At 35.0% G+C, this 27,549-nt stretch overlaps 1 protein-coding gene across 1 annotated transcript in view; it reads right to left on the reverse strand.

Annotated features, from left to right (window-relative positions):
- The window catches only part of Itga1 (integrin subunit alpha 1), a 151,108-nt gene that overhangs the window by 79,686 nt on the left and 43,873 nt on the right, over nucleotides 1-27,549 (reverse strand). Inside the window, exons 2-6 of the mRNA XM_076857298.2 lie at nucleotides 17,151-17,271; nucleotides 4,274-4,386; nucleotides 1,632-1,720; nucleotides 1,395-1,506; nucleotides 682-809 (exon numbers count right to left, since the gene is read on the reverse strand). Of these exons, the coding sequence (XP_076713413.2) occupies nucleotides 682-809; nucleotides 1,395-1,506; nucleotides 1,632-1,720; nucleotides 4,274-4,386; nucleotides 17,151-17,271 (563 nt within the window). The remainder of the gene's footprint in view (nucleotides 1-681; nucleotides 810-1,394; nucleotides 1,507-1,631; nucleotides 1,721-4,273; nucleotides 4,387-17,150; nucleotides 17,272-27,549) is intronic.

Here is a 27,549-nt window from a genome sequence, read left to right on the forward strand (position 1 = left end):
ATTGTTTTTTATTTAAGGAAGTAAATTAATATAGGGGAAAAGATATTTTAATCAATATCCAGTGGTTAGATATTAATTTGTTTATACAGTTTGAGAAAAGAGATTATAATGTGATGGATTCTTTGAGACTTCATTTTAGTTTCTGAAAACTTGCTCTGATATTATCAAAGGTGTCTACATTTGTTGCATACTTAGTAATTAAGTTATAAGTTTATAGATACCCTTCAGGGATATCTTTTAAGAACATTGCAAATGGAAGTTTTCATACTTTGTGTTTAGAAAATTACATATTCTAACTCAGTGCAGTGGTGCATGCTTGTAATCCCAGCAGCTTGGGATGCTAAGGCAAGAGATCGAGAGTTCAAAGCCAGCCTCCACAATTTAGCGAGCCTCTAAGCAACTCAGTGAGACCCTGTCTTTAAATAAAATGTAAAAAAAAAGGACTGGGGATTTGTCTTAGTGATCAGAACCCCTGGGTTCAATCCCCATTGGGGGGAAGAAAAAGAAAATTACATCTTTTGGAGTAATGTTCCTTTTATTAGAAATAAAACAGAGATATGACATATAAAACACATCCTCAAATTTTGCTTTATTAATTTATTTTCAGAATATTTTTATTTATTAAAAATTAATGTATTTTTATCTTCAGAACAACAGAAATAAAAATTCAGAGTCACATACCTGTGTCTGTTTAGGACCAATATCCATTCTTTCCAGAAGGTCGTTTAAAAAAGCCGTGACACTCTCCCAGGGGTAAATACTGTTGGAACCATCTAGCACTATGACTATGTCCAGCTGAGTGCTGCATTCTGCAATAAAAGGAGGCAGTTGTGTAAATTTGGAATCTATGTTCTCAAGGACAACAGCAATTCATTTTAAAAGGTGAATGGATGCTCTACAAAGTGGACACACTACTTTTCTAATAAGAAAAATAGTTTTAGATAAGTAAAGGAGAGAAGAAATACTTATTGCATTGTTAGGATTGTTCTGGCTTCATGGTGAGTAAAACACATCTCTAATTAATTTTAATTAATGTTGTACATGAGTTATGTTAGGAAATTATCTCAATATTAATTTGATAAAACACTTCTCGTTCTGTGAATATCTCACATGAAGTTCCTTTCCTCCAAGAGACTCACCTTTAAACACAAGTAATGAGACAGCCTTAGCTATGAAGTTTAAATATGACTTTCTAAAGGTTATTTACACTGTATCAATTCCAAAAATAGCTACAAAGCTTGGTTATAAGTTGGCAAAGCAAACATTTACCTAAATTGGTAGTGCTGGTAGCTGACAAAACACTCAAAGCTTTTTGGTATGCTCCCGTGTATACATACGCCTCATTCATTGCTTATGCTTTTCAAACACACGAGAAGATTGCATAAAATTGGTACCTTGTACGGGGGCAAAGGAGTTCACCACTTGAAATGTGGGACTGACGTCAGAACAGATTCCAGTTGTGTAGTGCAAATGTCCACATCTATAGGCATATAAGGGCCCACAAGCCTTTTAAAAAATTTAAAAATTAAAAATGGTAAGAATTAAAATGATATAACAGATTAACAGATTTTGAAATACTTATAATAATAGCATGCCTGTTGTGATGAAAAATATTACTCGTTCTTTCTTACCAGAAACCCTCCATTTGGGTTGGTGACTAACGTTGATCCAAAAGTCATGTTCTCCTTTACTTCTGTGACATTTGGAATTGATGTATTAACTACAAAATAGAACAAAGTGTTTAATATGAGTGAAAATAAGTTTCAGAAAGTGAAATGAAGACCAGTAGAGGAAAGGAAAGGGAATAGGGGAAAGGGAGATGGAAGGAAAAGGGGAAGTACGGGGACCTAACTGGAGCAATTTTATTCCATGCTTGTATAATTATGTCAAAATGAATATCAATATTATGTGTAACCATAATGTACTAATAAATTTTTTAAAAATTTTTATTTGGTTTTCTCATAGCACATTCTTCCCTTGGTTCAACTAAACAGACTTGCAAGTTTTACCAAGAAATATAATGAGCTAGCTAATGCAAAAGAGTTGGCTTCTGTCCCAGAAATGTTGTTACAATGTTTCAAATAGTTTGTTGAACTATGAAAGAATGCAGAACTAGCAGGGCAATGAGAGTGTGGGACTACCTTTCACAAGTTTTTGCTAATTAAATCAAATAAAATATTTAATTTCATAAGATGGTAATAAACAACCAGTGACGAAATGCCAGTTATGTCTAGAAAGCAGAAAATGTGTAGAAGATCAGAAACACAATTTTTTTCACTATAATTTCCAAATTCTTGGGGGCATTATGAGAGTTATAGTGAAAACTGAAACAAGATTGTAGAGGTGACCAGGAAATTTGGATAAAGGGAATATGATGAAGAGAGCTACATTAGACATTACAAATACGAATGCTAGATTCTGCAGCATACCAACCTGACAAAATTGGCAAGGAACTCCTTTTATAAATATATATTTTAACAGTTTGGATAGGAAAAAGCAAAATCATCTAAACCTTGTTTAGTAAAGTGCATAAATATTTGAAAGGAACAAAATTCAAGATCAAGAAAAAAATTGTCTCAGCCTCATACCTTAAGACTATAGATTTAAATTTGACAATGAAACAGAGGTTTCTGAATGATTAATATGTCTTCTGATCTGAGAATTGGTCTTTATCCAAGACTTTGGTCTTGCTTTCAAAGCACCTAGAACTGGGCTCTTAGATACATTGTTCCTGAATAATCAGGATTAGATTTTTTTATATAATGGTTGATCCAAGAGCAGCATTGCTTGGACAATTAGGGGATACCACAGACACTACCCTGTTCTCCTTGATGTGGTTAAATTCTCTAGGCTAATTTTAACACTCTGTTCCAAATAATAGAGGAATAGCTCCTATCATTAAAAATCCTTTGGAAATAACAGGTATAAATTCTAGGAAAAGGAAAAAAGTATGTCTGAAACAACTATCTGAAGGAACTGGAAAGTCACCAAAACCAGGCAGAAACTAGGAAGGAAACTATACTAGGAAGAAGAAATTGGCACTGAGTGAGTATCTTATTTTTGTGTTTTATTTTGGTTGTTTTTTGTTTGTTTGTTTGTTTTGTTTTGTTTTTGGCTTTTATTTTGAGGGAAGACACTAATCAGTAGTAAAACTCTAACAGAACTCCCAGTCTTGCTATCTTGAAGAAAAACAGGATAGAAATTGGGGCCAATGACAGAATCTGCAAAGTATAGAGGGGAGATATCTTCAGGGAAAAAAAAGAAGCACAAAATGACAGTTCTAACATATGCATTCTGTTCAAATAACTGGAAGACTTGAATATTAAATGTGCAGAGTGGACTTCATATAGCTCAGCTGAACTGAATGGAGATTTTAACTGCTTCTCATTGCAGTAAAGTTAGTATATGCAAATTGACCTTAGCCACATTAATTGCCTGTTAAAACAAAAGTTTAGACTGTTCAAAGGAACATAAGAGAATCTAAAACTTTTACACTTGTAATTCAAATATACAATCAGTTTATGATTCAAAAATCCTACACATAAGAAACAAGAAAATATGACTCAAGGAAAGGTAATAGATGTAAAATAAGGTTGAGATATTTCAGTTGTTGGCATTATTAGGCAAAGGTATTAAAGCAACTATTGCAACTATGTTCATGAATGTGAAGGAAAAAACTGCTCATAATGAACAAATAGGAAATTCTTAAAAGAAAACTAAAATGCAATTTCTGCAATAAACTTGTGGAACTGTAAATCATTTTTATGGTACTTAATATTGTACAGAACACTAATAATGTTCTAACATCTATCCTTCTAATCATGATCCAACTGCAGAGATTTTTCTATCAAATATATTTACTTCAACATTCAATATGAAAATTTTTTTTAAAAAATCAAATTTATTTATTACAATTTCTCTGCTCTATTTCCCTTAAGAACCAGGCAGTAAGTTAAATTTTGTGGAAAAAGGATGAGGGACTGGCTTATTTGAAGTTCTTTCATGTTGCCCTTGGTTTACAAAGGATCCAAATAATGCAGAGAGGTAGAAGTTACACATCTAGTAAGATACTCTAAATCTATGGATGTTTTGTTATGACCTGCTAAAGCAAATGAGGGCAGAGAAAACTGAAATGTTATTGTGGGTGCATTTGGATGATAATTGAAGAATGATTACAGATATTTCTAAAATATTTATTGGGTTACTTGAAAATTATTGCCAGCAAGAATATTGGGCATCATATAGAATGAGAATGTCTTTGATTTTTACATACCTGGGAGATCCAGTTTTGTACAAGGTAATGATTTATCTCTTCTAACTGGACACTTATAGACATCTCCAGTTCTAGTTTTGGGTTGACCAACTAAAGGAGAACCAATAAGCACCCTGGAAATTAAATGAAGCAATTAACATTTTTAACAATAATAAAAAAGTTTATTTAATTATTTTATGACTAATTCTAGATTATTGAGAGTAGGTTACCATGTATATAATTAGGTAATAATCCTGTTGGCAATTTAGTATTATCTAAAATAATATCACTGATTTGAATTTTAAAATATATGTGCTATTATTTGGATATAGAACGTCCTTTAAGTCTTATGTGTTGAAGACTTGATTCCTAATGCAGCAATGTTCAGAAGTGAGGCTTTTAGGAAATGATGGAATTATAACCTCATTTATTAATTAAGCCATTTTTTGTATTAGTAATCTGAATAGACTACGGGAAGGCAGCGGAAACTGTAGGCAGATGAAATGTGTTGGAGGAAACAGGTTACTGGTGGCATGCCCTGGAGGAGTATATCTTGTCCTTGGCCCCTTTCTTCCTTCCTCCCCACCTCCTTCATGGCTGCCATGACCTGAGCAACTTTCTTCTCCCACACCCTTCCACCATGATGATCTATGTCATCTTAGGCTCTGAGCAATGGAGCCAGGTGATGATGAACTGAAACCTCTGAAACTGTGAGTCAAAATAAGTCTTTCCTTCTCAGCAATAAATAGCTGACCAGCACACTATATGAATATGAGAGTAATTGATAGATTTGTTTTATTTTTTTCTATAATCTTATCAATTTTTAGACGCTTAAATAATAAATAATAGCTGAGTCTGCTACTTTGTTTACAAAACACAAAAAAGTATATGACTTTTTTCCCATGGAAAACTGATAATTTCCCAGAGAAGTCAAGAAATACAAATGTGGGATTATCATAAGATTTAACATTCTATGTGTTAGTTTATATGCACTTAGAAAATGGGGATAATTATGAGATCCAAAAAAAAATCACTTATTGTCTTTTTAAACAGAATTATAAAATCACTCTAATAGTGAGAAATAGAAAAAATAAAATCACTATTCATTTTAGTTCTCGAAAGTTGTCTAACAGTCTCTCATGATTTTGAGAGAAATTGAATAAATGAATGTGGTTGAATGTTAGGGTACTTGGGTGGACCCACAGTTGCTGATTCATTATTGCCTAACCAGCTACATCCCAAGACTGATTTCTGCCACCAAAGGACTCTAGCCATATACCATAAGGCTTTGCACTTGTGATTATCACAGACTACATCTTTATTGATGACTAGAACAAATACACAAAAGCATTCATATACTTAAAAGTTTATCTACCTATCAATATTTATATTTGAGGACTTAGATATATCTCAACATTTTAGAATAATAAACATAAAATTTAATAAGAAACCATGCAAATAACTTCACTTAACTGCAAACTATTGTCTATATTAGTACAGGATGTTGGAAACCTCACTAATGGGAGTTCATGTCAAAAAGTCTTGAGGGATTTCATTAACAGTGCTCAAACATGAGCCAATAGTGTATTTTGGTGCCAAAAATGCTAATGTGACCTTACTCTGCATTGCTAGAAATAGATGCCCTGGTCAAGTAAAGTGATAGCCTTGCTGTGCTCTGCACTGGTCAGACCACGTCTGGACTCTCCAAATTCAGAAGGACATAGGCACAATGGAATGTATTTAGGAGCATGTGACTTAGATGATTAAGGGCCTGGCAATTTTGTCAGACAAGAGATATTCACAAGAAAGATGAGAATATTTAGCATGGAGAAAGAATGTCTGAAAAAACCCTAAGAGATTGTACAGGGGTACAAGTCAAGCAGGCATACATTTTTAAATATTTAAAAATATTGAAATATCTGTCATATTGAAAAAGCAATGAAAACTTTTTCTATAGGTCCTTTGGGCAAACTAGCATTGATGAAAATAGGTTTTATAACAATTGAATTATTGAAACATTGAATAGACTCCTTAAAACATTCTTATAGTATAATGCCTTTGCAAAGCAATTTCTGCTGTGCATAAACACCCATTAAAAACGTTCAAAGCCTTTAAGGCATAATTATTATTTCTGGGAACATATTATTAAAAAATTAAAATAAATTAAAGCTTCATGCACAAAGATAATTCCAAGAAAAAGGTAACAGTAATATAGTCAAAACAAGAACTAATTATTTCTGATTCACTCTGTAAAATATTGTGCTGTCATAAGAAATAATAGTTAATAAGATTCCATGGTAGTATTAAAAATTATTTGTCACCAAATTCAAAGCAAAAGCCTACCTAATTTAGTGAAAACCTGTGACCTATTAAACTGAAAGATACTGAATCATTAATCTCCTCATGATAGCAATAAAAATATCTAGCATTTATTGAATTTATAACATGTACCAGACACTGTACTAAGTGTTTTCTATGCACTAAGTAATTATGTTCTCTTCATGAAAGATAGCATAAACTTTGGTGCCAGATTTTGTGAGTTCAAGTCATGACTTGACTTAACATTTACTCAATTGCCCTCTTTGTGCCCTAGTTTCTTCATTGAAATGGAGATAGTGGGAGTACCTATCTCACAAGATAATCGTGAAAATTAAATGAGTTAATGAATATAAAAAACTTACCACAGTATTTGGCTCACTGTATGTGCTACCTAAATTTTAGTTCTTTTTTATTGTTATATTTTTATTTCATATTATTAAATAGCTAACATCTTTGTAAAACATTGATTAAAAGAAAATACATCAAAACATAACAAATTATATAAAAAGATTATAATTAGTCTTTTTCAATGTTTTCAAACTTTTACATGTAATATGTCTGAATAAATTAGCTTTATACTTAAGAACAGTTTGGAGAAAAGAAGTATGAGCCTATTGTTCTTCAAAGTATTTAACTGAGGCAAATAGATTAATTAATGTTTGTTAAAAACATTCTACCTGTTGGGCATTTACACCAGGTCATGGAGACTTAAAAGGGATAAAATACACTCTTTTTTAATTTGCTTAAAATTTATAGGGACAACCCAAACTATGAGTGTATATTGTAATACTGAATAGGTTTGAACTTGGTACAACATCAGCAAAGCCTTAGAAGCAAGAAAAAATACCACTCCTTTGATAAGTACATATAGCTCAGGTTAGCTGGAATGTAAGTTGAGGCTGGATGAGGAAACAGGGTTTGATCCTCTTTAGGAAATATTGATATATTTTATAGAAGAGGAAGTTAGGAATTGTTGAAACTTTTAAGGAGAGTATGCCATGATCACGTCTTTAATTTTAAAGCTTATTTGCTTCATGTTACAGAAATAAATGGAGAGGAGCAAAACTAGGGTCAGAGACAAGGCCAGAGTTCCTAAAGTAATCCAGATGAGCAATTGAATTAAGGACATAGAGAGGAAAAAAAAATGACTCTAAATATTTAGGATATAAGTTATGTGAGTTTGGTGTGCATGGAGGTCTTCATAAGCAAAACTGAGGTAAACTAACTTGAAACAGATAGATTTCTTGGTAGCAATTTCAAGTATGTACAGGTGTGAAGATAGGGGCAATGGGGCTGGGGTCGAGGCTCAGTGGTAAAGCACTTGCCTAGTACCTGAGAGGCACTGGGTTCAATCCTCAGCACAACATAAAATAAAATAAAGGTATTGTGTTCATCTACAACTAAAAAAAAAAAAAAAGATGGGGGAAATGACAGGTAGAAGGAAGAAAGTCCCCCGCCCCGAAAAAAAAAAGGTGTGTGTGGGGGTGTTGCTTCTGTAGGTAACTGGGCTCAGTTTTGCTAGGGAAAACTATGTGGAACATGTAGGAGCAGGCTATAAGTATGGTTGAAGTCCTAATAATAAATGTTACCATGCCCCCCCCATAGTTTTGTTGGTGCATTATAATTGTACATATTTGTAGGATTTATTGTTACCTATTTTTACAGGCAAATGATATAACAATAAAATTTGGCCAGTATCATTCTGCAAATGTTATCATCATAAAAGAGTACAGAGTAAGAAGAGCTGAAGACTGACATTTGATGAAAATATCAGAGTTTTAATGAGTGAAAAGGAAAATTAGGTAAGAGTTATCAGAGAGGGATAGGAAGTAGTGTCAGAGAAGCCAAAAAGGGAAAGTAGGTCCACAATGGGAGTTGAGAACAGAAATCATGAACTTACAGTGGGCTTCATATCAAGTAACACCTAAAAAATGTAGGCCATGGCTTCTGCTTATATTATAAATGCAAACCTATATTTTGGGGGCAATGAAAAACCATTAAGTATCTAAGACAAGTTTAAATTCATTATGGAAGAAACCTCCATATGGTTAAATGATGGTAAGAAAGAACAAGTAACAAGAGAAAGTGGCACAGGAGAGGGAATGCAGATCCCTGTCAGATGGACAGAGTAGACACAAGAAGCACAGGTTTGTCTTAAAAGTGAGGAAGGCCAACATTCCCTGGACAGGGTTCTGTATAGCCCAGCATCAAGATGTGTGTAAATGTGGCAAGAATTGCATACACATTTGTAATGTGACTGTGACCCTCAAGAAAAAAAAAAAAAACTTTCTTCCTGTTGGATCTTGGATTTGTTTTGATAAATGGAATGCACTAGAAATGACCACTATGACTCCTAGGCTAGATCTTTTTCAGATTACATTTTAACTTTTTGGAAAATCTGAGAATACCACATTGTGAAGAAGTCTCTTCTAGCCTACGAGAGGAGGGAGAGGCCTCATGGAGAAGAGCTGATGCTTTACCTGACGGTATGAACCACCTGACATATGAGTTAAGCACTCTGGCATCAGCTAGCCCCACGCTGAGATACCAGATGAGTAAAGTCCTATGAATGAACCCAAGCAACAGGGGAATACCATGGTCCTCAAAATACTGAGAAACTATAAATAATTTTCTTGATTTAATCTACTCAGTGTTGGGGTGATTTGTTATACTGCAATGGTTGACTGAAACTGGAAGAAAAAAATAAGTTTTGGCCTCGTAGCTTCTCTCTCTCTCTCTCTATCTCTCGACCCCCACCCCCCCTCTTTCTTTTTGGAAAATAGTAGCTATAGTCATCTTGTGAGATTTTGGGGAGAGACAGTAAGGTGGTGGGCTTGCAGAGATTCACTAAAATTGCCGTAGGCCAGTCAGGCCTCCCTGGACAAGACAAAGTACTTTATCGCTGGTTGAGGGTAATTTGGAATGTAGTTCCTTACTGGGAAAAAGATAGGCTTGCAAATTCCCTTTCAATTCTCATGTTCCATCATCTGAATAAAACAAATGCAAATGTGTAAGGGAGGACCAGACTAGTTTGGAAAAATGTACTATGAACCAGGGGAATTGAGTACAATGGATGAAACACTAGTCCTAAACAGTGGGCTGATCATAAAGCTACTGTGAGGTACAAAGCAGAAGGAAAGGGAGATTGTGGATGGTGCAGGGAATGTGCAGAGACAGAAGAATGAAGACTGAATATGGAGGATCAGGAGGAAGTGCAGGTAGATACAACATAGGATACAGCCTGCAGATACTGGGACAGGGAGGCTGAGCTTGCATTTGATCTTGAGGGCAATAGAAAAAGTACCTAGGAAATGGTGATAGCTGTAAAGTGACATGAGACAGCAACTGGAAGCATGGCCTATTGCATATTCTAAGGTATGTGAAGGTAAGGTATGAGAGCTCAGAAAGTTGCAGAATGTACTAGTCCATGATGAAGGCAGGAAGTCTGGGGTTTGGAACCAACAACAAAGAATAGAGTAGCAGGACCCAGGACATAAAAAATAATTCTGGGTATGTTCCATACACTGACAAGCATGAACCTCTTGAAATTACATATATTTTACAACTTTAATCTTAAATAAACCTCACTTTCCCCAAGCTGCATAGAAATAACAAGATCCAAGAAAAGTATTAGCACAGGGTTTATGGAATTTCAGGAATTTCCAGCCTTCCCAGACTCATCATGTTGCTCTTTTTTTTTTTTTTAAAGCACTGATTCCATTTTGTCTAATGATATGATATAACCTACTTTTTTTTTTTAATTTTGTATTCCTCTTTCTCTTATATTCCAGGAGAATAAAAGCTCCACAACATCAGGCATTTTTGTTGTTTTTATTCACTTCTATATCCTTAGTGAATATAAGAGTGTCAGGGCTGGGCAGAGTAGTGCACACCTGTAAACCCAGAAACTCAGGAGGCTGAGGCAGGAGGAACACAAGTTCAAGGTCAGCCTCAGCAACTTAGCAAGGCCCTAAGCCACTTAGTGAGACCCTGTCTCAAAATAAAATACAAAAAGAGTGGGGATGTAGCTCAATGCTAAAGCACCTCTGGGTTCAATTCCCAGCACTAAAGACAACAAAAACAACAAATATCAATGCCAGGTTAAAAAAAATGATCATTTGGTGAGTATTTATTGAATGAATAAATTAATGACTATGTTAAATACTCTAAAAATCTGAATAAGGTAGACCTGGAAATTTTAGGTCCATGTGACCTGCTAGGAAGTCTGAATTGTGAAATCTTTCTTATTTTAGAGGCTGGATATTTTTCTTAAGCAGAATGCCATAGATGCCTTGGCATGACATGGAAGGCATTTCACCAGAACGAGGTTCTACAGAATTCCTGTTAGAGGAGAAGAATTGGCCAAAAACTAAGAAGGTTATTTATTGTTCAAAGTCCTGGACTTGACACATTCTTGTTTCATAAAACCTGTGGCAATTCATTCTGAGTTGTATTTTCCTGTTTAGAAAACGACTATGATGACAACATCCGCCCAAACCCACTAGGTTAATGTGAAGCCCCCAGGCATACTGTTTCAGAGACTGTGGGTTTTATCATTTTAAAATGTAATGCAAGTTGGCTTTAGTTGACTACATTTTATTTTTATTAGAATTTGGGGGTTTTCTGGCACTTTCGCAATGATTTGTCTACAGATTAAAAGAATCATAGAATGTTCTGAACATCATTACAGATCTCTTGAGAAACCTAATAAATTCAAGGATCATCAAAGTAAGAGAATACCTTTTTTCCAAATATCATAAAAGTTAGTGCAGTGAGAAATTTCTTTGGTTTGTAAGTCATTCTTGTTATTATGACTATTATTATATCTATGTAAAGAGTAGCTGGTTTCTGATGTTCCTGTTTTATATTTATGCCCACCCCCAATAAAGAATAGTTTTATGAAGAGGAGTGTCTCATAATTATAATATTTCATTAACGACCCTTTTTACCTCTTTCTTATGTCTAGTACGTAGATCAAACCAAAATCACTCTCAGAGCACCACACATTCCCTGTCAATTTTCTTTTAAAAAGTAAATGAAGTAAGTGTTCAGTCATTGGAGAGACTGAAACTTACCTGCTGACCCCATTAGCCATAGTAATTTTGCTCATGGATGATAGGGGGGTGGCAAAGAAGTGAGCCAAAGAAATGACAAGTTTGGTAGGGAGAAAATTTTAATTTCAAAGCCTTTATAAACAATGTAAAATAAACATTAAAATCTAAAAGAGAAAATGTTAGAAAGTCCTCCTGTCAAACTTGCATAGTCCTTATTTAAAAGATACACATATTGGAAACAGGGCCTCAATTACTTGGTTCACTGGTACCCCTACCTGGCATAGAGCAGAGTCCCCCAGGGAAAAGATAGAAGGAAATCATATTTTGATACACATTGGACTGAGGAGGGTAGGGAGGGATCTACAACTTGAAAATCTACCTCGGAAAGACAGACCCACTAAAGTCATGAAGCCCCCAAGAGAGGTTGCTTAAATAGCAATGAAAAGGCTCCATACAGAAAAATAAATAAATAAATAAATAAAGCAAACAAGCAAGCAAAGGACCAACAGAGAGTGGAAAGTCCCAAACCACATCTTGCATTTTTCCACTTAGCTGAGACTTTGCCATGCTGATGACTACAGGAAAAAAATCTGGAAGACTTTTGTGCAGTGCTGAGGATATTTAGATATTTAAATTTCTTCTCTTTAATACAGATTTATGAGGCTAATTGTGCTCTTTCTGGATTCTTCTGAGCTGCACTGCAACTACTTGGATGCTCCTGCTCCTGGTCTCCATAATGAACAACGGCTGATTTTAATCAGAGGTATAATGTGCTCTGCTACTGAGAAAATGTGGCTTCACTAGGAATAGATCAGCAAGGTTCTTTTCTTTAGTGCTAGAGCCACGAGGTAAGATGGGTCAAGATGATTTTTTTTTTCCAGTCATAGGTGGTTGAACTTTCAAAACATGAGCAGTAAATATGATTTATGAAGGTGCTCACCCTTGGAGAAAATTAAATAATAGAACCCATGTTCCCTAAACAATTATTCCATAGTTCAGTTCCCAAAGTAAGTCTGCATTCTATCTGATTTTATAAACACTTACAGACTATCCAAACATGATTCTACGATTTATTTTGCATCATCAGTGCCTGCATCTCTTTAGAACAATATGTGGCTACCATGCCAACCTTAAAGGTTGCAAATTTAGGTACTGAGGTTTGCTTACTTTGAAATTTACATCTTTTTGGTTACTCTGATTTTTTTGAAACTTTTCCATAAAATCATTGCAAATATGAAATGCCAAATGGAATTACAGTAGATGCTCACAAACTCTACATGTTAATATGTAAAGTCTAGTACTTACCACAAGGGTGGTTATTATCAACATTTACTTTTTAATATAGTACTAATAAGGTAAAAGGCATGAGTCTGAGAGTGAGACTTAAGATCTATTTCCAGTTCTGGCCATTAATAGTGACATACCTCTAGAAGAGTCTCTTTTTATTTTTTATATGGCTATTTTTCACTGGTGGTAACAGAACATTAATCTAGATCCAGTTGTTCAGTCAACACACAATCACTGAGTGCATATTATGTTCAAGGCATCCTGATAGACGTAGTATGCAGGGCTGCAAGTGCTCCAAAGCCAGTCCTTGCTCACTAGGCATTTCCCCTACTGTGTGAACTTCTCCCCTTTACCCATATTTCAGTTTGAGGTTTTCAACTATCTAGACATTATCTTGAACTCAAGCTGTTTAAAAATAGATTCATTCACTTCCTAATAAAATTTATTTTCATTTCTTGTATACATATATGTCTTTGGCAAGGAGTACCCAATTACCTATTAATCTGGTACAGAAATTTCGGAATATGTCTGACGCTTCCTACACTGTCATTTTTCATTTCCATGGTTCCACCAAAGATTCATCTAAGTGTATTCTAGATACATCTTTCTTTTATTCATAGAATAGGGTCTAATCTCATAAGCAGTAGATTGTGGCTCCTGTTTGCCTAGTTTTCAGACACTCCCTTCTCCATTCCAATATGTATGTAATTTATCAAACTAAACCTCATGAAACAACCAACAATGTCTTCTCAATGCCCATATGTAATGTTCAGACTCTTTTGATAGGCTTTTAAAGTCTCTTATACTTTCCCCTTCTACCTTCCCAGTATCAGATTTGCCTACTTACCAGTACTTACAGTTAAGTCTACCCTTGCTTGAGTGACTTTTGTGCTTAAAGTGATATTTCTTGTTCTCATATTGATGGGTAGCTCATTTTTTGAGACTCAGCTCAACATCATCTATTTTTGAATGGCAATTAAGTTTATCTATTCCAGATTGCTTGGTAGATTATTTATTCTTAATTATTTCATATATGTTACCTATTAGTTTTTATAATTGTCTTATGCTGATATTTCCCATAAATTTAGCATGATACAGACACATATGTTGTATCACATTAATACTTGTGGCTTGATTGACCCACATGCATGCTATGACAAAAGAAAGAAATTCCAGTACACTAAAAAACATACACAGAGATAACTAAATTAGATTTAATGAATGAGACAAGATTTATGAGTCATGGTCTCTGATCTCAAAAAGGCCTTATTATTAACATTATCTTACAAATGTATATAGAATTCTGAATGGTCCGCCTAAAGGTAAATTCAGTGTATATTTACATTATTAGCAACATATTTTCACAACGTATTCTTACTGGTCCATCTATTCTTTCTTTTGATTTCCTTCCCACCAACACCCAATACTGATCTTTTTTCTCAACTACATCTTCACCTCTCCAAAGATAGGACAAATTTGGAAAAATAATTTGTCTTGACATCAAGGTCTCATTCAGGCTAGATTTTTCTTTTTCCCATTCTATGACCTTCTGATGCCTTGAAATAAAGGGAGTAGAGAACTTAGTGTAAACCTTACAATAAGATATATATTAAAGTGTGAGATACAGAAAGAAAAGATCAAATAGTGGCACTGAGGAAATATTATTTTTTTAACTCTATTACAGTCCATTTAGATAATTAAGGACTTCTGATGCTGAACTGCTCTAAAAGCAGAGAGATAGGACATTATTATGATTTGAATAATAAAGAGGACATTTTGGTCCACCTTGTGTTAGGCAGGGCAGGAATGTCCGGAGGTAAAGTAATTAGATTATGAGTGCTGTAACCTAGTCAGGGGATTTGTAATTTGGTGGATTTGTGATTTAAATCAATTAGTGGATAGTAACTGTAGGCAGGTGGGGCATGACTAGAGGAAGTAGGCCACTGGGTATACCACTGGGGATTATATTTTTTCCTGGTGTTTCTCTTTCTCTCTGTCTTTCCGTCTTTCCATCTGTCTCTCTGTCTTTCCATCTCTTTCTCTCTCTCTGTGTGTCCCTCTCTCTTTCTCTCTCTCTGTCCCCTTCTCTCTGTCCCTCTCTCTCTCCCTGTCTCTCTCCCTCACTCTTTCTCTACTTCCTGGCTGCCAGGAGCTAAGCAGCTCTCCTCTGCCATGTCCTTCCACCATGATGTTCTGCCTCATCTCAGGCTCAGAGCAACTGAGTCAACTGACCATGGACTGAATCTCTGAAACCATGAGCCCCAAATAAAACTTTTCTCCTCTCAGTTGTTCTTGTCAGGTATTTTGGTCAAAGGGATGTCATACAATGCAGACTAACATATAGGACTAGATGGGAGAAGAAACAGGTTTTTCTTTTATGTGAGAAATAAAATAAAATGGAATGAAATTGTCCAAATTATATATGAATATACCACAGTGAATTCCACCTTCATGTATATATAAAGCACCAATTAAAAACAACAATAAATAAATAGAAGGAAGACTAAAGAGTAGAGAAAAGGAGGAGGGAAGGGAAAAATTAGGAAGTACTAGGGACTAGATGGAGCAGATTATACTCCGTGCATGCGTGATTACATCACAACAAACACCATTATTATGTATAACTATAATGTGCTAATAAAAGCATCTGAAATAAAAATAAAATAGGACAAAATATAAAATAAAATAATAAAGAAGAGAATTTCATAAAGTATTTTAACAATATTTGACCATCCTTTAAAAAGATACTTCATTTTAAGTAGGTGGTTTTAGTCTCTAGAGTTTGCTATTTCCTATATTCCTCTTTAAAATTTATGTATCTATTAGTCATTAATGAAAATTAATTTCATAAATGTTATGTAAACTTTACATTTTTAAAGAAAAACTCACTGCAGTTTATTGTTACTATGCACACAGAGAAACCTGACTTGTCATCTATTCACCATTATTCTCCCACAAATGAACCTCTTTGAACTGCAAGTGTAATTATAAAAGAATAAAATTGGCGTCTAGTGCCTAAAACAATATTTTACCTGTTTAGCCTTAAAAACTTGGTGGGGGGTGATGGAAGTGAAGAGTATAGGATAGATGGATGGAGGATTTAAAAACCCATCATATTATTAGATTTCTTTCTTTTCTTTTTTTTTAGTTGTAGTTGGGCACAATACCTTTATTTTACTTATTTATTTATTTTTATGTGGTGCTGAGGATCGAACCCAGCACCTTGTATATGCTAGGCATGCACTTTACTGCTGAGCCACTACTCCAGACCTATTAGATTTCTTATCTGGAATATTTGTTAGAAGAGTTGAAGAATTAAGTGCTTTCCCCAAATCTAGTGTATACCTAGCATATAATATTTATCCTTAGAAAATATGAGAACTCAAATCATTACCCTTAATAGTCTTTGGGGGAATATTATTAACCAAGTCTAAAAGATGAAGCAAGATATATCTATTCTTCTGTGAAATAATTACTGAGGGCCAAAAATTCACTGTTATCCAAGCAGATATGAAGTTCTTTCTGTTTATTATTGTGGTTGCTGGAAAAATGAGCTTGTTTAAGTTACTAGACTGAAGTGAAATTTAACTCCTGATCATTTTTATACAATATTCACTTTTAGAAATCACCTTTACTACAAAATAAAATAAATGAACTCTAATTATTCGCTTGACATAAACTTCAATAACTTAAAATGCCTAAAAAATCTGACCTAAAATTAACTTAACCAAATATTAACAGGTTTGAAAGGTATAACAGAAATCCAATAAGGTTCATTATAAATAATGGACCAAACATAGTAGATCAGTTAAGCACCAAAGATATAAGCTCCCAAATATGGAAGTATAATTAAACCTTTCAGGGCATCATCTCATCTTCTTTCAATCCTTCCTACTAAATTTCCATCAAGTGTATTCAAGTTATTCTAAAATGAGAACAATTAAGAAACTTTTACCAAAAAACATGACTACTAAATAATGACTGTTTTGGATAAGGACCCTCCTTGAGGTCAATTCAGGATTCAACAGAAATCACTAACCACTTCCTCTAACACAGCCAAGGAATTTTCTTTCTTTTACTTTAAATCACTTTCTGTTACCAAATGGTCAGATTGTATTTGCTAGCATTAATGATTCATTCTGTTAAATCTCATTCATTAAAAAAAAAACTGTACCAATTAATATTTTCTATTACCTTGTAAAATAACTAAACAACAATAACAAAATCCACTGGCTTACCATTTTCCTTCTTCATTTTCATATTGTTGAACTGTGTATCCAAACATATCTTCCACAGGGCCACTGAAATTCATTGCATTTTTCACATCAACATTGAATGATACGCAGAAGCCTAGAACAACTTTAAGAGGGAAAACAAAGTCAAGTTACACAATGTTAGCTAAGATCTCATCGTGTTTTGAATTATGGAAGGCATTCTTGAGGTTACACTGAAGGCTGTTTTCTTATTTAAAAGACCAGGGAAGCTCAAACAATGAGAACTTCGAGGAAGATCCTGATTTTAACTGTATTACCAACTAAAAGTCAATATGATGGCTTTAAAAAAGACAAGTATTAACATGCAGACAAAATTCCAGAGCAATTTAGTATCTGTACTATTTCTAGAGATAATAATTTTAAAAATGTGTTGGATAGTCCCAGAAACTCAGAATGATTAGTGCAGTTGCAGATAATTTTCTAGTAGTGAGCCTGACAGAGAATCTCAGCCACTGGTGAACTACACACAGCCTCATTTCCCTGTTTCAGCCACAGAATAGTTGACTAAAAGCCTCACAGGAAGAAGATTTCTCCTTGCTGCTTCTAAAAGGAAAGGCAAGCTGTCTGTATCCATCAAGGGATGGCTTCCCACATAGGCCTGAGATGTGTTGTTTCCCTTCCTTAATCAAGGTGTGGGTAGAAGCTTGCCCATTGTAAATTGAAAGATGTCATGTTGAAGCAGGAAGGCTGACAGCTGACATCCCCTTATAATGTTGCTGCTCATAACCGCACAAGTGGCTGTATGGATTGAGTTAGATGATATATCCAAAAGTTTACTCAATGCCTGGCACCTTCTATATATTCAACTGAAATAATTCTTCTCAATTTCCTTGTAGCCTAGGTAGTGGGAAATCCTTTAATAAATGAGACTGTCTCCTAAAGGGGTTCTGGAATCGTATACACAAATTGATGATGCCAAATTCCTCATTGGGTGCTGGTTTATAATGTGTACTCGAAAATTTCCTAAGTATTCCTCTCCTGGTTATAACTAAGAACTCTTTGAAAAAAGCACACTGCCTTATAAATCACAGCACATCAAAGGATATATTTGAAGGTAAAAATTCAGTTTCCTTTGTCAAAACCATATAGCCACAGGGATTCTGAAATATTCTCTCTCACAGTCTTACAGATTCTGAGTAGATTTAGTCACTCCAATCTTATAACCCTTACTATAAACTTCCCCATAAATACAGTCTAAATCCAGACTATTATAATTTCTAATCTTCAAATTTTTGTAACAATAATAAGTGCTTATGTGATGCACAGGATTCCGAGTTAACCTAGGAAAAAATTTATTCTTCAAGGAAATGAACAAAAAAAGATATTTTACATTGTGTAAATCTATTTATATTCTTTGATCTCCACTATTTAGAAGTAATCTCTTTTCTAACTACCCAAACCTTTTCTTTTCTTTTTTTTTAAGAAAACTCTGAGAAGTAGCTGTTAAACACTGTCTACACTGTAGTTATCTAAGTGAGTTTCTTTCCTAGATTGAATTGTTCTTAAAAGCAGAGACGATTTTACAAATTTAGCATAGTTCTCTGTACAGACAGGCAATAACATATTTGTAGACTGAAAGATAACATGCTGAAGGAGAAAGCGTTCCCACTGTAGTTGGAAATGAACTGGCTGTTATTCCATCCTAGTTAAGGAATACTTTTCAAATAGATTTTTAAGGGGAGAGACAGATGAGATTTGGCAGTTGAAAAAAAAAAAAGTACATATCAAGGATTTGGGAGGGTCTCTGCAAGTAGAAAGACACAGGACAGGACAAATATGGTTGCAAGATCATGAAGAGATTTGCCTGGCTGGTGTGAAGAAAAGGAAAATGAATGGACGAATAGCACACATCCTTTTATGTACATTTCCTGCTCATTCTTCCAGAGTAATGAAGAACAGCTGGTTACTGTCTTCTGTATAATTATCTTTCATATATTTGAAGTTTGTTTTAAACACCACATACTCTCTATTCCAAGCTAAACAGTATATGCTCACAGGTTATACTTATTAATTTTTTGAACAATCTCAACACATTTTTCATATGAGAAACATACAAAATAGGATTTCTACAGCAGGGTCACTCCATTTTGACACTATTGACACTAGGGGTCAGAAAATTCTTTGCCATGAGGGGTTCATCCTGGGTTGAGGGGTGTTTAGCAGTATCTCTGGTCCCTATGCACATGATGCCAGTATCACTGCCTGAGTTGTCACAGTCAAAAATGTCTTTAGGACACTGAAAATTGCTCTATGGCCAAAATCGCCCTCATCTGAAAACAAGCATTTAACACATAAAGATCAGAACACCATCACCAATTATTTTGTTAAAGAAGGTGATGGAACCCCAACTAGGGACCACAGATCAGTAGCATCTGCCTTGTCTAGGAGCTTGCAAGGACATAGAATCTCAGGCCCCACCCAGACTGCCTCAATCAGTATCTCTTCCCCAACAAGATCCCTGGGGAACGGTAGTATTCCTATTGGAGTCTGAGAAGCACAGGTCTATAACATGTTACTTCTTTTTTTCCCCACAATTTCCATGCGGGTAATGAAATTTACCTAAATTGAAGGTGCTCAACAGGATTTAGGCAAAAGGGGGACAGAGTTCTCCTAACTTAGGGTCCACTTCACCTTGTGAAAGTATTTTTCCAAAACATCCTTACCTTGAGTAAATGCTCTCCCAAAGCCCATTCTCATTACTTCCTTAGTGTAAGACCAAGAGCTTGTGGTTTCCTTTTGGGGCCTGTTTATTCTACATGTTGTATGGAATGTCTGGGGGTGTTTGCTGCACTTTTTTAAAATTTCCTGTCCTTAGAATTCTACAGGCCATTTGCCTGAAGTGATTGTAAATTAGTCTCTTTCATGTTTTCTGAGGCACCAAGGAGCCTGAAGCACAGGAGATGACATTAAAAAATAGTTTACATCTTGTTCTTTTGATTTAAAGGAGTGAGTAAACAGTAAAATCAGCTTCTCATAACTTTGAGTTCAACGTTCATTTTGGAACTTAGAACTTTATGTACCAGAAGTAAAGCAAAATCATATTTATTCTCAACCAAAGCAAAAAACCAAAAACCAAAACCAAAATAGACTGGTGTGTTTTAAGGAGCTACATAGAGAAAATAGGAAAATAGCTACATCTTCAATACTTATTGAATATTTATTGAAAATGATGGAAAATAAAACATAGATAATTATCAGATATCAAAAGTATATTCTGATTTTACATGTATCATTAAGAGAAGTTTTCTCCTTAAGAATAACAACTGTATTGTGTAACTTATGTGGTATTCTTTATTCATTTCATTAAATTTTCCAACAATCCTACAATCAAACAAAATTATTTTCATCATTATATGGATGAGAAGAAGAAGCTCAAGAAAACCAAGAAATTTTTCCACATTTCCACAGGATTCCAAAATCCAAAGCATTAATCACCATTCAAGTTGAGTCAGTTTTTATATCTTGTCCTTAAAACTGGAAAGTGCTAGGGAAAGGTGACAAGAGGCGGAGTTTAGAAGAGAGGTACAAATAATGAATTGGGATGAGTCTATGTAATTCCATCTTTTCCGAGGCAAATTTGAGGAGGAGGCTTTTCTTCACTGGTGATAGGCTGGGGAGGATTTTGGGAATGAGGGGGAGGTTGGCTAAGAAGTTATGGCTACAGAGCTCACCTAAAGCTTCTTAAGGGTTTCAGTTAAAACATACATTTAGGCAGAAAGAAATTAAAATACTTGCTCCTGTTCAAATAAGGTTATAAGAGGATTAAAAGAGAAGAAGAAGATATGATTGTGGATGTTAAAGAGTGCTTATGTAAAATAAATTATTTTATATAATCTTTTCCCCCCAGAATGAAATTTGATGTGTAAGACAAATAAGTAGGAGAAAGGCAGAACATAACCTACAGTTACAAGATGTTTCCTGCTTAAAAACATTTCCACATAAATAATAGTAGTGAGCAATTCAATAACCTGTGGAGGTTAGGAATAGAAGCTCAAGTAGGTTGAGTGATACGTCCAAGGCCAGGCTGCATTGGCAACAGAGGCAGGACTTCACCAGTTGGTCTTCTGAGGTCAAACCGTAGACTTTCTCTAACTGAAGTGCTATTGAGTTGGTTAAATTAAGGAGGTATTTTATCTCAAAATAATGCTCAAATAGCCCATGATGGCTCATAAGGTTTTGGAATATCTGAAGCTAGGCCAGACAAAAAAAAGCTGAATGAAGGTGGCAGAATCTGAGCATCTCTGTTGACTCCAGTGGAAGGAAGTTCTCCGTAACTCCTCACATCCCTGACTCCAACAAGAGTCACTGTAGCGTGCTTGATTGTTTCTTTGAAGAACAAAATCTGTACTTGAGGAGTTGTCCCAGGATTCTTGCTCTAATAATATTCGGATGGAAATATTTACTAGTTAATGGAACTCTGTACATTGTAAATTTTAAGCCCAATGCAAGAGAGTATCAGATAAATGATGACAAGGGAGCTGTATTAAAATGCTTTTGCTTTATTTCAATATCAGCTTGTGCATATTTATCCAATCTAGAAATAGAAGTTATGCAATTAATTTTACTTTATTATTTTAATATAGTGAAATGATGATATAAGATTCAGATAGGAGATAATAATAATTGCATTTGAAGAGTGAATTGATGGAGCTGGTGTTGTGGCTTAGCAGTAGAGCACTCACGTAGCACGTGCAAAGCCCTGGGTTCGGTCCTCAGCATCCCATAAAAATAAATAAAATAAAGGTATTTTTTTAAAAGAGTGAATTGATAGATTTTAGAGTAAATTCCTTGACGATATAGAAAGATGGTGATCTTTGGAGATATATGAACCAGTTATACCATGAATACAACCAAGTCTTTACTCTGATTAGATATATGCCAGATCCTGGAAATACAGTTATAAAGAGACAATCCCCCTGCTTCCACAGAGCTTGTATCCTATCTGGAAAAAAAATAGCAAGTGACTTAACTTCTATAAGCCTTAGTTTATCATACTTAAACCTAGCCAACACATATCTCCCAGGCATTGGTTACTGTTTGAAACACAAATTATGCATGCAGCAACAGAGAATGCCTAATAAATGAGTCAATCAACTCCTTAGGTAGAATCCACATAGCTAATTTACTATCTGGCAGAGGAGGAGATTTCTTTCACAAAATGCTTCCCTCATTGTGATGACTATTTGTGAGTTGAATAGTGATATAAATGTGCTATATCAATGGGTAAAGCACAGCGAATTCATTGACTCATTTCCATAGCAGACTCCCTGTTTCTCAACCTGGCTGCAATGACATAGGTAAAGAAAAAGATGACAGGCCTTCTAATTAGAAGAGCTAGCCATGGAGGAGGGGCAGAGGTAACACACATTCTTACATCACTCATCCTAGATTCCTTAGATTTTCAACTTAGTTCCTCAAGATGAAGTGCATATTTATGATACCATTCAGGATCTGAGCTGGTGAGCGACAAGCTGACTCTGAACTCCAATGACAATCTACTCTCATCTAACCTGGTTCAAGAATTGCAAGTCTCCTCCAAATACAGGGCAACCCTGCAGTGACTCCTTCTAGTGTATTCAGGCCTTATCAAACAAGTCACAGTCCTTGGCCACCTGAGAATGAGAAAGCACACCTGGGCAGTATGCTTTCTGTGGTGCAGAGCTGTGGACCCCCCTAATCTTCCCACATATGAGTACTTGTACCTCCTGGGCAGCTTTGAACACTTGTGCTGACATGCCTGGTATTTGCTCTGCTAGAATGCACATAAACTCCTGAAGTCATACATGCTCACTATAATTTGTCATTCGATGGATATATCATGTATTTTCTAGGACTCCAAATTTCCCTTTTTTTCTCTTTAGATACAGAAAAATATCGATTCAGCTTTGTGGCAATGTATGGGATTGGAAGAAAAGTATTTTAGTGATGAAACTGGTTAAAATTGAAAGTCCTTTCCCCTACCTTGAAAAATATGACATCATTAGACTATTCCTATTATGAATCTGAAATCTTAATTAGTTAAATTACTCTTATTAGGCTAAGTGGATCTTAATTTGGGAGTTATAATGTTACTATAGATATAAAATTTGATGGTGAGTATAACTGGATCTGTCCAAAAAGGCTATAGAATTGCATATTCTAGTTGATTTGAAATCTGAGATGATCATTTTCATAGCATTTCAATCTTAAGAAGATGTCTAGTGGTAGAGACATGAGAAAAAAGACAATAATATCTCAAAGAGTATAGAATAAACAAAAGTTTTTCCATATGTCCTCATACTCTTAAGTTTAGGAAATTTATATTTGCTGTAAAAATAATATATCCAACTTTGTATCTTCCTCAATAAATGGAACTTCCTGATAACAGTGAAAGGTAGAAAAAAATCTGGCTCAATAAACATTGACAATCAGAGTTCTTTCATCAGAAATGATGAAATATGTCAACAAGATATCCACCTCCATCAGCAACCAGAAATGCCATTCAAGTGACTGGGTAGTCATGAGATTGATTTTCAAGTTTCTTCCTAGGAGGCTGCTTTTTAACTTTAGTTCTCTGTAGTAGGTAAATTTTTGTAAGCTTTGAATTTTAGTTCTGAAGTTCTGTGAGTCTCAAGTTACTACAAATGGTATTTGAACTTCAGGCCACATACGGGTGTGTTCAAGATGGTATTGCCGTAAACTGGTTTTTGAACTTCAAAGTGAAGCTGTGTACCTATGTTTATCTGTACATGACCAGTGAGAAGAAGGCAAGGAAGCATAATTCTGGCACATGGTAGGTATTTAAAACAAGTTTGTTGTATGGAACAGAATGGAACAAATAGAAAATAAGAACTTTTAGTATAAAGGTCATTTTGGCCGTAAAAACTATGTCGCCTTTCATAAGTGCTACCCAGATTACTGAACTCCACCAGAATGTTTCCCAAACATCCTTTGTTAAAAATCCCCCTTGAAAATTTTGACATACGTTTGTTCTTCCATAGTGTTTATTTTCTTTGTAGTATCTACAGACATCTGCTCATGGCTCCATATCCTCCCACCACAAATAATTACATGCTTTGCCGGCTCCTTTCAGACTGTCCCCACTCTGAATCTTGGAAATTCTTAATCAGTCTCAGAACCCAACCCACTCCACCCTGTCAGCATCATGTTCTGGTTCTGTGTTTTACAGGATAAAAAAGCTGCAGAACCTCAGGGGTCCCTGGATCCCACTGTGGGAATACAACCCGTGTGTTTGTGCAAGCAACATGAGCACAGGACTCTGTTCTCCAGCTGCCTTGGCATCTTTAGAGCTGAAATCACTAATTTCTGTGACTGTGAAGCATGGAGCACTATATATGGAAAGGCGTATTATACTTTAAAACAAAGCAGGATGGTTTCATCTTGAAATATTTACCCAGAAATATGAGATTTGCTGTCTTGGGATATATCAGAACTTGACGAACAGCTGTACTTGTTAGTGGTATCTTCAATGGATTTTATTAACTTACATATAATGTTTTCTCAGTGGTGTATATGAATGAGACAGTAAGGCATTTCCAGTGTTTATTTTTAATACATACAACAGGTACTTTCAAGGGTCAGGAAAGAAAAGAGGTAGTTTGCATTGTAAAATAAATTATTTTTAATATACCTAATATGCTTAACTGACAATTTCAAATTCCAGACACTAACAAATTCCACTATTGATTCTCCTCACCAATTAATTAATAGGATAATTTTTCTGGATGAGCTTTTGGTGAGCTTTTGGAAGACATAACATGTCCAAGTGTGTGGGTTAATGGGAAATATGGTTTCAAAATACTTCCATTATTTCACCAGGGCCAATGAGCTACCCACTTCTTGTTTTTTTTTATATATGTTTAACAACTCCAATGGAAATTAGAAGATTGAAAATCATTTTATTAACCTGCATATGTCTCTTGACTTTTCTGACCCATGAGGCTACCTGTTGTGCCTATTAACAAAAATAACCACAGGACTGGCAAGTATTGCTGGCACATATATCTCCTTGAGAAGAAATTCTATGTAAGTCACTAAAATTTACTAAAAAGAATAATGGTTAATGAAGGTACAGTCTTGGTTAATAAAGGTACAGTCTTGCATTCAGTTTCCTTCTTCTAATGCATCAATAAACAAAGTGCAGATCAATATCTGAGTAATATTTGACCTTAAGATAGAACCAGTGGCATCTCAAAAATGTAAAGAAAAAAAAAGATTATCCAGTAAATTCATGTCCAAATAGTAGAGGAAGAGCCAAAAAATTTTTTTCTTTCCCTAATGTAAAATTCAGAGATTGTAGCTAAAATTAAGAATATACTTCAGTGCAATCAAAAGACAAAATAGAGTCAAATGGAAAAGAATAGCTATACTACAAAAAACCAAACAACCCAATCAACAAATGGGCCAAAAATCTAAACAGACACTTCACAGAGGAGGATATACAATCAATCAACAAGTACACAAAAAATGTTCACCATCTATAGCTATCAGAGAAATGCAAATTAAAATCACTATAAGATACCATCTCACTCAAGTAAGAAAGGCAGCCATTATGAAGTCAAACAATAACAAGTGCTAGTGAGGATGTGGGGAAAAAGGTACACTTTGTACATTGCTGGTGGGACTGCAAACTGGTGCAGCCAATTTGGAAAGCAGTATGGAGAGTCCTTGGAAAGCTGGGAATGGAACCACCATTTGACCCAGCTATTCCCCTTCTCGGACTATACCCAAAAGACCTAAAAAGATCATACTACAGGGACACAGCTACATCAATGTTAATAGCAACACAATTCAAAATAGCTAGACTGTGGAACCAACCCAGATGCCCTTAACAGATGAATGGATTAAAAAAATGTGGCATTTATACACAATGGAATATTACTCAGCATTAAAAAATAACAAAATCATGGCATTTGCAGGAAAATGGATGACACTGGAGCAAATTATGCTAAGTGAAGTTAGCCAATCCCTAAAAAACAAATTCCAAATGTCTTCTCTGATATAAGGGAGGTGACTCAAAACAGAGTAGGAAGGAAGAGCATGAGAAGAAGATTAACACGAAACACGGAAAAGAAGATGGAGGGAAAGGGAGGGTAAAGGGGAATTGCACGGAAGACGGAAGGAGACCCTCATGGGTTCACAAAATACATATAGATAAGTGTCACAGTAGAATGGGTAGACAATAGTGATGGGAAGAGAGGGGAGGGGAGGGGGGATAGGGAGGGCAGAAGAATACAACTGACACTAGAATTGCTGTATGTATACATATGGCTGTATAACCAATGTGATCCTGCAATCTGTACACGTGGAAAAATGAGAATTCATACCCTATTTGAATCAAATGTATGATATGTCATTGTATTGTCTTGAGCAACTAATAAAAAAAAGAATAGCTGCACTGTTTTCAAATATGCATGTTACCTCAAAACATTTATTTAGATTGTTGAAATTTGAAGAGTAAAAGTTAAAAACTTTTTAAAAAATGTTATCATTCCTACTGCTATTTAGTATCACCCATAAAGTATAATAGGTTTTCTTCAATAGAAAAATTCCAACATGTAAAAAACATCAATTGGTTGTGATTTTTTAGATATAAAAACTATTATTGGCATTCTGATTCAGCTACATTATTCTTTCAAGAAGGGAGTAGGCCTAGATTTTCAAGAATGTTTTAATTAGTGTGCAAGGTTTTAAGGACACAATGAACACAAAAAATGAGGTCTACCCACATTTTATTTTGCCATAGGCCCTAAATTTTGCTTTCCAAGACCTCTCATTCTTTTATGTGCTGTATGATTTAGAAGCAGGAGTATATTTGATAAAGTTCTGTTTTGGGGGGGGCACTCCGAATGGAACCTAAGACCTTGCACATGTTAAGCAAGTGCTCTACCACTTAGCTATATCTTGATCCCTAACATTTCTTTTTTTTCACAGAGTTTATCTATCTAAATACTTTCTGGCTTAATGTAAATGTGATCAGCTACTCACCTGAATAAATTAACTTATTAATTTTGATTTTAACAAGAGGAAATACTGTGAAAACTCTGACAGTATACTTCAACCAAAGCCATCATTTATAAGCTCACCCTAGAGTCACCTGTTAGCTTTAACAAGCAATTTCATATTCCAGATACTGAGAGACACCATTATTGATTCTTCCATGCTGCTTAATAGGCTATTTTTTTTCTGTATGACTCAGTGCTGTCCCTAATAATGCACTATAATTTAAATTAAAATGACACTGTGTAGCTTGTTTTCCTTCCTAGCAACTTATTATTGTAATTTTCCATTATCTCATTCACTACCAAACATTCTCTTCATTCAAAAGCTTTTTGGTACCTCTGCTCAACTTCAAACTTGTCCA

This window comes from Callospermophilus lateralis, chromosome 5 (genome assembly GCF_048772815.1).
Source record: "Callospermophilus lateralis isolate mCalLat2 chromosome 5, mCalLat2.hap1, whole genome shotgun sequence".
In the NCBI taxonomy this organism is placed as follows: domain Eukaryota; kingdom Metazoa; phylum Chordata; class Mammalia; order Rodentia; family Sciuridae; genus Callospermophilus; species Callospermophilus lateralis.